Genomic DNA, 13,169 nt, shown 5'->3' on the forward strand with positions numbered 1-13,169 from the left:
CTCGATGATCTTGAGGTCTCTTCCAACCTAGACAATTCTGTGATTCTATGAAATCTTTCCAGCATCACTTACAAAGAGTGATTTTAAGTTTTCCTTTTAAAAAGCTTCTCTAAGGCCAGATTTTTCCTAAGTCAATATCCATTCATTTTCAAGTACAATCTGACCTCCTGGTAAACTTTAAAATATAGCCACAAGAACTGATACAATTTTTTTCCATTCTAAACACAAATATAGTTTCATGATTCAAAGCTAACGGTGCATTTCTGATTAATCTTAAGAGAAAGTTACTCAAATATATTCACTGCTCATTTTCTGCAGCCCATTTGGTTAAACTTCATTAATATATTTTAATTTTAAATATTTAAATGTTAAATTTTCATCAGTATACGTATTAAGTGCAAGAGTACTTCCTAAGCCAGACAGGCCCCATATCCAGGGCAAACCTTGTGAGTAGGTAAACTTAGGGAGTAGGTGCAAAAAAACAAAACAACAACAACAAAAAACTCATTTGAATAATAATTTATTGTGTGTCCTTGACTGCCAAAGACTGCCTGCCTGCAAGAATAAAGATGTTTCTGGGCAGGGAGAGCTAAGTGAAGGACACAGTGAGCTGAAGCTCTTGCAGCAGGGACAGAAGAGTAGCAGGCACAGACGGAGCTGTGCTTCAACATCGTGTTTTATCAGGTGTGCCAGGACCTTCCCAGGACAGGCTTTAATGAGATGAGAAGTCTTACAGCTCCAGGACATGATTTTGTGGTTTTGGAGGAGATAAAAGATGCTGATGCCCTTACAGTATAATGTTTTGGTTGTATAAGAAGGAAGAAATATAGCAAGGAAAATGGATGTGTAGAACGTGTCCATGGGCTTAAGAGCTACACACAACTTAAATTCACAGTGGCAGGAGCAAGATCACTAGATGGAGAGTCTGGCTTTTCAGCATGGATCACCCTGCTGAAGACATCAGCAATGTTCCAGATAACTCTTCTAATGTAAGCTTTCCTGATGCCTCTTTCTGGACAGCTGCATCTTCATCTTTCTTAGATGACTCAAGTCATAGATGACAGAAAAATGGGTCAATGATGATTAGTGGAGCATGGTACGAAATGGCCAGCAGCAGAGCTAAGTGATGGACAGAAAAGCAAAGAACAGTGAAGTGCTGCTGTATTCCCTTACCATCTGCTGAGCCCTTTTATGTATTTAGAAATTCAGTTCCACTTGTGGTTTTGTTTCTGTAAGCCATTCACCGCCCACTTGTTCTGCCTCTTGCTGTTCACATTCACAAGTAGTGAATGCATTCAGAGAGGTGACCTGGTCCCTTTCTATTCTACAGACTAGCTTACTTTCTGGAAGGACTGTCTGCCTGAACTAGTAGGAGAAAGGTGCGATTGCAGCCATCTCAGTTCCATCTCAGTTGGTAGCAGCTTATATTGCTTTGGATCTGCAGTGTTAGTTCTCAAACCCTGCACTGCTTAACTACTGCTGTAACTTCAGCCTAATGCAGTAACTCATCTAACAACTGAACGTGAGGAACATAGGTCAATATCAGTAAGCGCTGATACCAAAGTTAGACACCTGAAACTGTTTGCTTCATAAAAGCATCTTGATTTTTTCTAGGGTTTTGAGCAGTCTTTAGACTCAGCATAAGATGATGTTTTTATTGAGCAATTTTCAGAGTTTAAACACAGATTTGATATGTAAATACAGACATCCAGCTTCAAAGTAAACACAGAAATAAAACCAAACAACTTTCAGTCCTATATGATGTGAAACCATGGGGGGAGGGGGAGAGCTGCTTTTAGAAATGCAGCTAAATCTAAGTTTAAATCTAAGTTTTCTCAGTAAATTTATGTTATGGAGCCTCATCAGCTGTTTTTATTTTGATCTAATTTTGATCAAAATCTCAATTATCTCACAATTCTTAATAAAATTCTTAATAAATATCACAGGTTTGATTGAGGAGTAGGGCAAACAACTGTATAGAAAATGCCTGCCTACTATTAAAAATGGTAAGGGGTGAAGGTAGTAGTGGAAAGAGGTTAATATGTGGTTACTATACGCTTGTGGAATGGAATCGATATGCCTGTCACCCCTCTGGGGTAAGAACATCAGGTTCCCATCCTCCTGGCATGGTATTTGTTTGCTGGGGGATGGATGTACCTTACATGGAGGCAGAGTGAATTCCTCCTGTGGGAATTCACTGCATGGGTGAAACATACAGCTGCTTATCATCCTTCTGGAATGGGATGACAGGGTCCCTCATGTCCACCAAGCCCTGTAAAGGGGGTAATAGTTTCCAGAGACAGCTCTGCCCCACAATCCAATCGCAAAATAGTTGGCACATGATGGCACTTTGGGCTGCTGCCAGGGGCAGCCTTTGTCTGAGGAGTCCCAGGCCTCTTCTCTGCAGGCAGCTCCTCACTGCTGTTCTCCCCCTGGAGGCTTACAGCATGGGGCACAGGCTGCACCCAGGCAGTGACGGCAGCGGGTGGCACTGACGATGAGGCGGCTCCTTCCTTCTGGCAGGTGGTGTCCTGGTGATAGGAAACCAGCTCATTGCTGAAGTTGACCCTCTCCACAGTGGACTTACGTGTGTCACAGCAGAAGCACCTGCAGCCCAGCAGGTTGCTGAAAGCCCGCCTGAAGTCTGCATTGAAAGCATAGATGACTGGGTTCACCGAGGAGTTGGCCCAGCCAAACCACACGAAGATGTTGAAGGTGGTTTGGCCAATACAGGCTGACTGCCCTTCCCGGTCGCTCTCCGGCTGGCAGAAAGGCAGCAGGCAGTTGAGCAGGAAGAAGGGCAGCCAGCAGCAAACGAAGACTCCCATTATGATAGAGAGGGTCTGCAGCACCTTGGTCTCCTTGCGCAGGGAGCTCCGCAGAGCGGAGGTGGGCTCCTTGCCATGGGCTGGCCACTGCCCCCCTGCTCGCTCAAGGGTGGAGATGCGGCGGATCTGGGCCTGGGCGATCCGGTAGATCCTGGTGTAGGTGATGATCATGATGGCCACGGGGATGTAAAAGCTGATGAGGGAGGAGGTGATGGCATAAGTGCGGTTCAGGCTGACCTCACAGCGCGGTGTCCCAGGCGGCTGGGAGCCCGGCTGCCTCCTGTCCTTGGCTTTGTGCCAGTGTAGCTGCACGGGGACGAAGGAGATGAGGACGGAGAGGGCCCAGGCCGCAGCTATCATGACGCAGGCGAGGCGCTGCGTCATCCGCCGTTCATAGCGAAAGGGGCTGGCGATGGCCCAGTACCGGTCCAGGCTGATGATGCAGAGGTGGAGGATGGAGGCGGTGGAGCACATGATGTCAAAAGCCACCCAGGTGTCGCAGAAGCGGCTGCCGAAGAGCCAGGAGCCACCGGCCACCTCGGTGACCGCCTTCCAGGGCATCACCAGGACGGCCACGCACAGGTCGGAGACGGCCAGCGACAGCACGAACCAGTTGGTGACCTTGGCGCGGAGGTGGCGGAACCGCAGCACGGCCAGGCACACCAGCGCGTTGCCCGCCAGCGTGCCCAGCACCAGGGCGCCCAGCAGGCAGCCGCCCAGGGCCCGCAGCGCCCGCGGGCCACCCCCCGCCGCCGCCGCGCTCGCCATGGGGGGCGCTCCGCCGCCCGGGGGGGCATCGCCGGCCGCCCCCCGGCCTGGGCTACTCACCGCGGCACGGCACGGCCCCGCCGGGGGGACGGGGCGCTGCTCAGGGCCGGCGCCGGGTTCCCGGCGGCCGCCTGGCGCTGAAGGGGAGCCGCCGCTTCCCGCCCGCCGCCATGGGCGGGACGAGTGGCAACTTTCGGCCTCCGCCTGCCGGCGCCGTGCGGCCGCCCCCAGCCCGAGGGAGCCGGGGGACGGTCCCGCAGCGCCGTCGGAGCACGGGGGTGAGGGAGAGGAGGGGAGAGGATCCGCGCTGCCCCGCCGCCTGCCCTCGGGCACAGCCAGCGGACGGTGGCGTCGTGCCCGCCCGTGCCCGCGGTGCCATCGCGCCTAGCAGGAGCCGTGCGAGCCGCCGCTTCGCAGCGTCCTGCCGGGTCGTTGCTGCTGCTGCTGCTGCTGGTTTTGTTTCAGACTGAAACCCTGCGGAAAGACACCCGGGCACGGGAACCTCGGACATCGCTGGTTTGGATCTGCTCAGTCCTGGCTGCTCAGCCGCAGGCACCCAGGACTGGCACCTAGATATTTCAGCCCAAGGCGTTTTCGGGTCTACTTCAACTGCCTTCAGCTCGCTTTTACAACTATATATGTGCTGTCATGTAAACGTGTCTTGTGTACGTTCACAGCCTACTTCAGAGAAAGTATCCTAATGGAAATAGGCTGTAATCCTTTATTCTGGAAGAATTTATTGAGATAGAAATACGGTAATCCTGTTATGAGAATAAAAAGAGATTGCGGTGTGAATTGAAAAGATCAACTCATGTAATTACTTAACATGATAATCTTTTGAGATTTGCTTTTTTTTTCTTTTTTTCTTTTTTTTCTTTTGCCTCCAAATTAAAACTGCTTCATCCTCTCGTGTCAATAAGAATAATTTCCAAGCCAGAAAGCATCCGATTTCCATTGCATGGCGAAGATATCCATGGTAATTAAAGGCTGGACCTTTTAAAACAAATTTGGAACAGTAAAGCTGGCAGCTTATCCTGTAAAATTAGCATATTTAAGATAAGCTAGCTGGATTGTGTCAGTTCATAACAGATTGTTAACATTTGGTCGCGTTTTTTAAGATCCAAGTCACTTTGTGCCTTGGAGACCGCAGTAATAGTGCATGCAGCCCGTTGTGTTATTTCTGCTGTGGCACTGGAAATTGGATATGTTTCTTTGTTTGTTACTGTGTTTGTCTATAAGACAAACTCGTAATTTAAACAATTTATCTAGATAAATTTATCTCTGATAAAATATACACTTTGTTAAAAATACAGTAGTTCTCAGAGTAGCATAGGCTGTAAGACACAAATGGGCTGCACACCTTGGCTTCTTTGGAGCCATCTGTGTTTCCACATGTGTGTAGTTTACCAACATCTGCAAGCCGTAGTAGGTCTCTGATTTTCATTCCAATACTAAGGACTAAAGGTTTGTTGGTAAGAATTAGCTACACACCTGCTATTTTTACTCCCTATGTTTACTCTTATTTAACAATCAGTAAAAATCAAAAAATCCTGAAGACCAGAACATTGTAAAGAACTGTAAATGAGACAGTAACTGGAATTAAGGCAATATGATACTGAGAAGGAAAGAGCAGTGCTTTCATATATTCAGCAGACTGAAGTGCTACCGGGATCTGTAGCAGAAGGTAGCTAGCATTATAAAAACAGCTATGTTCAGTATCTCTGTGTATGTCCAGTTTAGTATTCATAAATAGGGAAGTGAATGCAATCAGACTGTTTTGTGTGTGAATGTGTTTATGCAAGTGCCCTACCTCAACATTTTGAGGCTGCTGGCTGACATCAAATCTAACTGAGAAGTAGAGCTCTCAAAAAATTAATTATTTCCTATGATTGTAATTGAAGTAGGAATATCTGGTTAGAAGTGAGAACCTCTACTAATATCCTCACTGTTAGAAGTCTTCCTCATTGACTGAAAGGTTACTAAGCACAAGTGAATCCACACAAAGGGAGATGTTATGAATGCCCTGATCCTAAAGAAAACATCGACAGACGCCTTCATCTTCTTAGATACCAGGAAGCATCTGCAAGATGTAAATGCTTAAGAAACTGTACAGTGAGTCAGTGGCAAAGACAGGAATAGAAACATTGCTCTACTCATATCCTATATTGGGCATAGTGGAGTGGAGAGCAAGCTTATTGGAGAGAGAGGAAAGAGAGACAGAGACATAATGCTGTGTGAAAAACAGTGTGCAGCGTGTTGAAAATGCTGCAGACTTTGTCTTTAAAATGTGTAGAAGTTTCATGCATTAAGCTTACTTAGGTAGAATAGGAAGGGTCTGAGCAAAATAGTGTAGAAGATGCTAACTGACTGGATAAACAGCCTTTTGTGACTCCAGAATATTTGCAAGCTCATTCCATCTGTGAAAAAATAAACTTACCAGAGAACAAATGTAAAACATATTGCAATGCATATGAATGTATATCATCCCTCTATATTGTACGTTTTTAAAATGTCATCATATTGAAAAGCTGTCTGCCTCCAAGAATGGAAAGAAGGAAGTCTGGTCAGGGAGACCTTATTAAGAAACCAGAACTGGTTGCCTTCTCCCTCCCTTTCCCTTCTCTTTCTTGTACTTCCTTGTGAAACTTTCTCATCCTACACTGAGACCTCACACATTTATAGCACACATGATTAAGAGGAGATCTGATTCAGAACTTAAAATGAAGCCTTTGATAGTGTACTGTTAGTGCATTTGGAGCACAAGCCTTTGTGCAGGACCCTGCTGCCACAGCTGGCTGGACGACTGAAGCAGGTGGAAACTGAGTGCTCCGTCAGGCCGCAATGCCTCAGCCCAAGGCACGAGGCATCCCCTGGGAGGGCACCACAGCCCTCGCTGGCAGCAGTGGCCTTGAGCAGGTCAGTGACAGGTCCGTTTTCCAGTGCCAGTCGTTACTGCTTTGTCAAGTGAATGTAATACCAACAGCGGTCAGCTGAATGGTTCATTTAGTTCAGATACATTGTCCAGAGGGGGGAGCACTATTATAACCAACTTCATGAAGCAGTATACTTAAGTGGCACTTGATTACACTTAGTAAAGCTGGATTGAGGTGTTGGCAGAATGATGCTCTGAATAAATAAGTTGTCTTCCTTGCATTCTTAAAAACCATTGGCAGTGTTTGAATTACACTAAACTGGGTTTTGTGGTTGCTTTTACAGCTGCTGCTTGTGACTGTTACAGCTGTGCTTGTGATTTTAAATGTCTTGCAAGAAAATGTCATGTAGCATTGAAGGCAATAATGTAACATTTGAAACAAATATGTTCATCTCTTACCTATCTATCCATCCACCTATTTATCTTGCTCCATGTAGCTTAAGAATATATCCAATTCTGCACATAGGTGTGTACTTAGATATGCGTGTGTGTGTACCTATCACCCTGGCTTTAGATGTTTTATTCTTGCTTTCAGTGCTATGTGAATTTTATGAGCTTGATCATATACTGAGACTGCCAATCTATTGGCATAGTGAATCCAGCATTTACCGTTGGAAGTAAATGATATTTTTGTTACAGAGATATGGATTCGCCATATAAATGATATTTTCGTTACAGAGATATGGATTAGTCATATAATAGAATTGAAAGTCACTGAATAATTCATTGTTTCAGAAACTGTCTAGACAAGTTAAAGAAGGAATAACTAAATCAACAGCTAAGTATCAAAAGCATGCTTAGTCTGCTCAGGCTTAATAGAAGTAATTTGAATCTGTGATGTCCAATACAGAGTCCACTGCAGAGGCCACTGCAGCTCTTCACATCATTTGAAGTTAGTACGGTTCTTAAAGTGATTTCACTGAGAGCTGCTTAGTAACCAGCTCTTGAATTTGGAATACCTTTAAGGTTAAGTAAGGGTAATAAAAGTGATGTACACCTAACTGAAATACTTTTCTGGGAAAAGTGCATGGCTTCTTTCTCGGCTACATAGGCCAGAGATGTCAAATTCACTTTTTGGAAAGGCCCTCCTAGCATCACCATACATGGCAGCTCATGAAAACCAGGCTGTGGTGATGCCATGATGCTCTGACATGATCTAATTTGGAAGACAGTCCCTGTTCACCATGGAGATTTCCTGCGCAAGGGTGTCAGACCAAGAAGCGGGAGAACAGGCAAACGGCTCTTCCACAGCATTTGCTGGTATCACCATGCGATAGGTACTCAGCAGTGAAGATGCCACCTCTTGCAAGTTTGGGCCACTAAGCAGTTAAACAGATTTCCATGAGAGATAAGGGGAAGCTTCTTAATATTTTTAGTAGACTTTTTTTTTTTTTTTTTTTTTTTAAGGATAATGTTTAAAGAATTTTCAGCATAAAAGAATAAGCACAATCAGTTTAAACACGGGTGTGCTATTTTCACAATCCAGGTCTGACACGAAAGCTGCATGTTTTTGCTAACAGTAACTCCTGGTATTCAGAAGTTCACCTCTGTTTGAATGTCTCTGTTGTTTCTTTAGGCAATAGCTAGCACTGAGGTAAGAATTCTGCCTTCTTCACTGTTCCCCTTTTTAAGCATTCTTATTAATTTTGTCATTTTACAGAAGTCTACTGTTTCACATATAATCAATGTGATTAGCAAATGACTACTGTAAATAATACATACTCTAATACAGTATTTACTGAATACTGTAAATAACAAGAGTACAAAAGGTATTGAAGTGATAAACTTTTAAAATAATAGGTAGATTTAAAAATATTTTTAAAACTATAGAAATTAATAGATGAGCAGACAGAAGCAGTGTAGGAGGTCCAATCAACTATCATTTGAATTGCAGCTTTAATGTGAACAGCATGAAAGAAAACATCTAATTCAAAGAGCTTGTTTTTCAAAGGAACATTTCATAACTGTGCATTTAACATGAACTGCTTACTTCAATTGTTTCTACTTGATCTTTTCTGTTAGCAATAAATATACAAAAAGAATTTAATATTTCTAGACCTTTTTCCTTCAAAAAAGCTCATAACTTTAGAATAAATTAGAACATTATTGTGCTTGAACAAGTGAGTTCAGTGTTGTGCCAAGAATACTTATTACTAAATAGAAAAATCATGTTCATGTTCCAAAACAGCTAATGCTAAAAGAATTTGTTTTAGTCTGCTGGGTGAGGCTCAATTTAAAGGAAAAATCCATCTTTTGAGCATCCTGCATTATATGTTTTCCATAGGTCACTTTGGTATTAGCACTGTTGTGACCAGCCTCAGTAAGTCAGCCCTGTCTCCAGTGACTTCCTGCATTGATATCACATGGTAGTGCTATCACTAAGTTTTCTTCTATCAGGATGCTGTTCGTCCCATTACTCTCCAGAATCGGTATAAGTGAATCTCTTGGTTGTTTTTCTATCTGCTGTTCTCAGTGGCCCAACTTTTATCAGCTCCCTGGTTCATCCCTGCCCAGCACAGCTGCAGTTTGCTGCGTTCACAAGACAGCTCAGGATGAGGAGCTGGCTAGTAACACATCACCCCAGACTGCTGGTTTGGACTGTCCTGGGAGGGTCAGCAGTAACTGAACCCCCATATTTCTCACTTAGCACCTTCAAAGGCAAATACCTTCATGCAGGTGCTAATATCTGCCATTTAATAACTAAGTTGAGTACTGGCAGGGATGAAAGGCCCAGTATGACATTTAGGTATGGTCTGAAAATCCAGACGCTTTGCTGGCCAGGCAGCCCTGGGACAGGGCTTGTGACTTCTGATCTTTGACACGATTTGCGGGCAGGCATGAAGCGCTGCTGGAAGGTAAAACAGCCTGCAAGGCGGCCTGGAGGCGTGTTGGGTTGAGTTGGCTCCTAACACAGCCCATAATTTAGGAGGCAGAAAGACAGTTTCAATGCAATCTTTACCCTCATGTCTGAGCTGTATTTTTGTGTTCCACCACAGAAAAGCCAGGACTTTACTGAACAAAGCAATGCTCCCAGCTGCTTGGGTGCTGTAAGACAGTGGCTGCCCTTTTTCAGAGGGGCAGGGCAGAGCAGAGAGCTTTTTGATTTTGCTTTGTAAACAGAAATGCAAAGTACATTACATAGCTATAGAAATCACTACTTAAGTTATTCTAACCAGTGTTTAGTCTAGATTAAAGCAATCAAGATAATAACAATGTGAAAACCAGTCTATAATAAAGTGTTATTTCAAAATGTTACCTCCATATTCTTTAGGATACAAATGTTTCATTGACTGTCATTGCTTTTATAAAGCAAGCTTTAAAATTAAAATCAAGAAAAGGAATCTTTCATAAGTTTCCAACAGAGGGCACACGCAGCACTTTGCAGAATAAAGATTTATTTATACCCGCTTGTACTAACTGGTGTGGCAGAATTATCACCGAATCATATTCAGGTTCCTGTAGAAATTAATCATTTGTGCTCCACTTCTGACAAAAAGCTAGGTTGGGAATGTATCTACTTGGTTTGCTTCAGATGATGCAAACTTCAATTTCTCAGAAAAGCAATGTGAGTTTTTCTTACTTTGTTTTGTCTATATCCCCACAATGTGTAAATAGTTTTTTGATGGAAGATGTGTGGTATTTTCAGAGGCTAGACTGAAAATGGATTTTCTGTCTACATGGGATAGTGCCCAGCACTCAGCATTAAGAAGTGCAATTTAATCTGTTCTCAAAATGATTTGACTTTAAAGAATTTCAGACAGTCACAACATTGCTTTTTGTTTTGTTCTGCACTTGCTCATTTTAGAGATTTGGTGAAATGGTGCTTGTCAGCAATGTGGAAAGCTTTCTAGCACCCTGTAGATATGACACACAATAGCCACTGTATTTTAGTGTTTCACAAGGACCATTTTGATCTCTGGTCTTGTCAAAAGTTTGCTTGCAGCCGCTGTTGGAAGTGTTTGGAGTACATGGTCAGGCAACACAGAGATGATGTGCAATTGTTTCTGTCCTGAAGAGATGGCCATGTCACTGCCAACTGTAAAGATGACCTGTGTTTGAGGAATAACAACAAATAGGTACACAGAATACAAGTAAGACAGAAGTGATGCCAGAAGACAGACAAAAACCTTTTGAATGCTTCACAACCCTGCATTCATTCTCCTTTCTTTGAAGATCCCACATCCCTGCAATCTATCCAACATGTACTTTGGAACAATCTTAGGATTCCTCCTGAACTCTCATTTGACAGCACAAACTTTCTTTTATCTAAGCTAGGTTATTATTCCATACTGACAAGCAATTATGAGCCTAACTGGACTATAGCATTTAAGGTGACTGGGCTTTGGTGTTTGAGGACACTTAAAGACATGCAGACACATACAGATGTGGGCACAACAAATCAGGCCTCCACAGCCGACTCTTGCTACCTCAGGAATTGGTTCAGATTCCAATTCTTGTTCTTTATCTTCAAGGCTTTCTTAGACTTCAAGCTTGGAAAGACCATATGAAATGTTCACAGTGAAGATCCTGGTTAATACTTATTTGGGAACTTTCTCTGCTCAGACGAAATTGATCCTGCAGGAGTCACTCAATCTCAGCATTAGCCCTAGAAGCTCCAGCCAGTTGGTGCTCTGCTTTCCTTCTCCACTGAAAAGTGGAGTAAATCTGTGTTCAGATATAAAACAACCAAAAACTTACCTGTAGCATGTGCTTCTTTCCCTTTGGTAGAACACGACAAACATTAGTTGCGTTGGTTACATCACGACTGCAGGACAGCACTTCCCATGAAACACTAAAGCTGCTTGCGCTGGGGACTAGCTCCCTTTCAGCTGTTGGCTTTCCTTCTGTGCACAGCCATGCATGGAGAAAGTGGACGGCCTGATACATGATTAGCTCTTGACATCAAGTTTGGGTAAAATGATTTATACCTCTGGAACTGGGAAATGAGAAGTGTTCCTTTGTCCCACAATTTAGACATAGCCAGTTCTTAATGACTGCATTTACAGCCGTTCCCTAATGCAGTGCTGGTCTGGGATACCATAGTGATGAACATAGCATAAAAACCTGTATAGAATAACTCAGCAACATAAGCTTTCAACGTGGTCTGGAAAATAGCTCAGGATATGCGTAGGATGCAACACTGGATAAATAGGAAGTGATATTTCTGCATAGTAAATATATGTCTCTCTTTTTTTTTCTTCCTCGTTTTCCTCATTCCTATCCATCCATAGTGCCAAATGTTGCATGTTGTTTTTTACAGATAGACAAACATTTCTTAGTAAATACACTCTACAAATAGCCTTAAGAAATAATGCATTTTAAAAGTTTCGCCCCTTTTGCCCGGCCTGTGATTAGCCCCAGCTGTACTGGCTGTGCCTGGCTGCAGCATATCCTAAGGGCCTGTCTGCCAGCTTTGCACAGCTTAAACACAGAGCAGTAAATTGAACCTTACCCTTTCCAACCACTCCCTATTATTCTGTTTGCCCAAGATAAGGGAGGCCTGTTCTTTTAAGGATAAACTTTTGCTTACTACTGCTCAGGACCTGGTTCAGCATTCACAAGCAGCACTTTGTAAACTGAGGCAGGCAACTCTTGCTTCTGGCTATTTATTCATGCCTGCTTCACCCAGCTTCATGTACTGCAAAATCAACAGAAGTGCCAGGACTGTAAAGTGACACAGCAAAAAATTAAGATATTTTCCAGCCATATCAATTCATCAGTCTGCTTCTTTGCATTGCCACACAACCAGCTGAGGTGGCACAACAACAGGCAAGATTAAGAAGGTGAATATGTGACCAGGAGCAGGGATACAGTAAGTTGTTCATGCCAACATTGCCACTGAAGAATTATTTACTGTTTCTATCATTTGCTTGTACAGCCTGTGACAATTTCTTCAACTTTCCATGAAAGGTTTGAAAGCTTCTATGCTGGTTAAATCTCAACTAAATAATTTATAATGAAATTCAATTAAAAAAAAAAATAATCTGCACGTAGTTCTAAGCCCAGTTCAGTTCTCACTGAGTTCAAGAGGAAAGACTGTTTCACCTGTTTTTTAGAGGACTTCTCTTGCCACTAAATTTAGTGGATGGAATTCCAGGGTGCCCAGGACCCGATGTATTCCTATGTAACACCTGTAGGGTCAGGGCAGCATAAAATCAAATCAGTTAGATTATTCCTAAAAAGTTAATTTGAACATAGTTTATGGTTTTTGGAGAATGCAAAGACAGAGTCCTGTTCTCATAGCCCCCAGAGGATATTACAACACAAAGAAAATAAGAAAGAATACAAAACCAATACAACTTGGTAAACTAACTAACTAACTAAATGAAATAAAAGGGAAAATCCAAACAATCTTTTTTTTTTTTTTCCTGCTTGTGTTTTGTTATCCATATAAGTGATTTTATTACTACTAATGACACAGCAAGTAAACAGAGCCCAAGACTGTGACAGGATTTTGTGATAATGTTGTAATCTCTGTGTGGGAGGACTAACAGCTCTTTATCAGCTACATATTAGCTTAAAAAATATTTACTGCTGTAGCCTAAGGAATATGATGATGCTTTGCCTGAAAGTAGGAAAGTGCTGAGACTGAATATAAGAATGGGTCTTATTAGTGGATGAAACAAGTAAAGGAGGAACTG

General features: G+C 43.1%; 1 protein-coding gene across 1 annotated transcript; it reads right to left on the minus strand.

Moving 5' to 3' along the window:
* Positions 1-1,641: 1,641 nt before the first annotated feature.
* LOC137859568 (D(1)-like dopamine receptor) lies at positions 1,642-4,036 on the minus strand. The gene has a single exon (XM_068688788.1). It carries the CDS (start codon positions 3,594-3,596, stop codon positions 2,226-2,228), a length of 1,371 nt encoding a protein of 456 aa, XP_068544889.1. The 5' UTR covers positions 3,597-4,036; the 3' UTR covers positions 1,642-2,225.
* Positions 4,037-13,169: the final 9,133 nt, after the last annotated feature.

The sequence above is a fragment of the Anas acuta genome, chromosome 7 (assembly GCF_963932015.1).
Source record: "Anas acuta chromosome 7, bAnaAcu1.1, whole genome shotgun sequence".
Classification (NCBI taxonomy): domain Eukaryota; kingdom Metazoa; phylum Chordata; class Aves; order Anseriformes; family Anatidae; genus Anas; species Anas acuta.

Bases quoted from the DNA above. Each gene is read 5' to 3' on its own strand.
- LOC137859568 (XM_068688788.1), bottom strand. From the start codon at position 3,596: ATGGCGAGCGCGGCGGCGGCGGGGGGTGGCCCGCGGGCGCTGCGGGCC.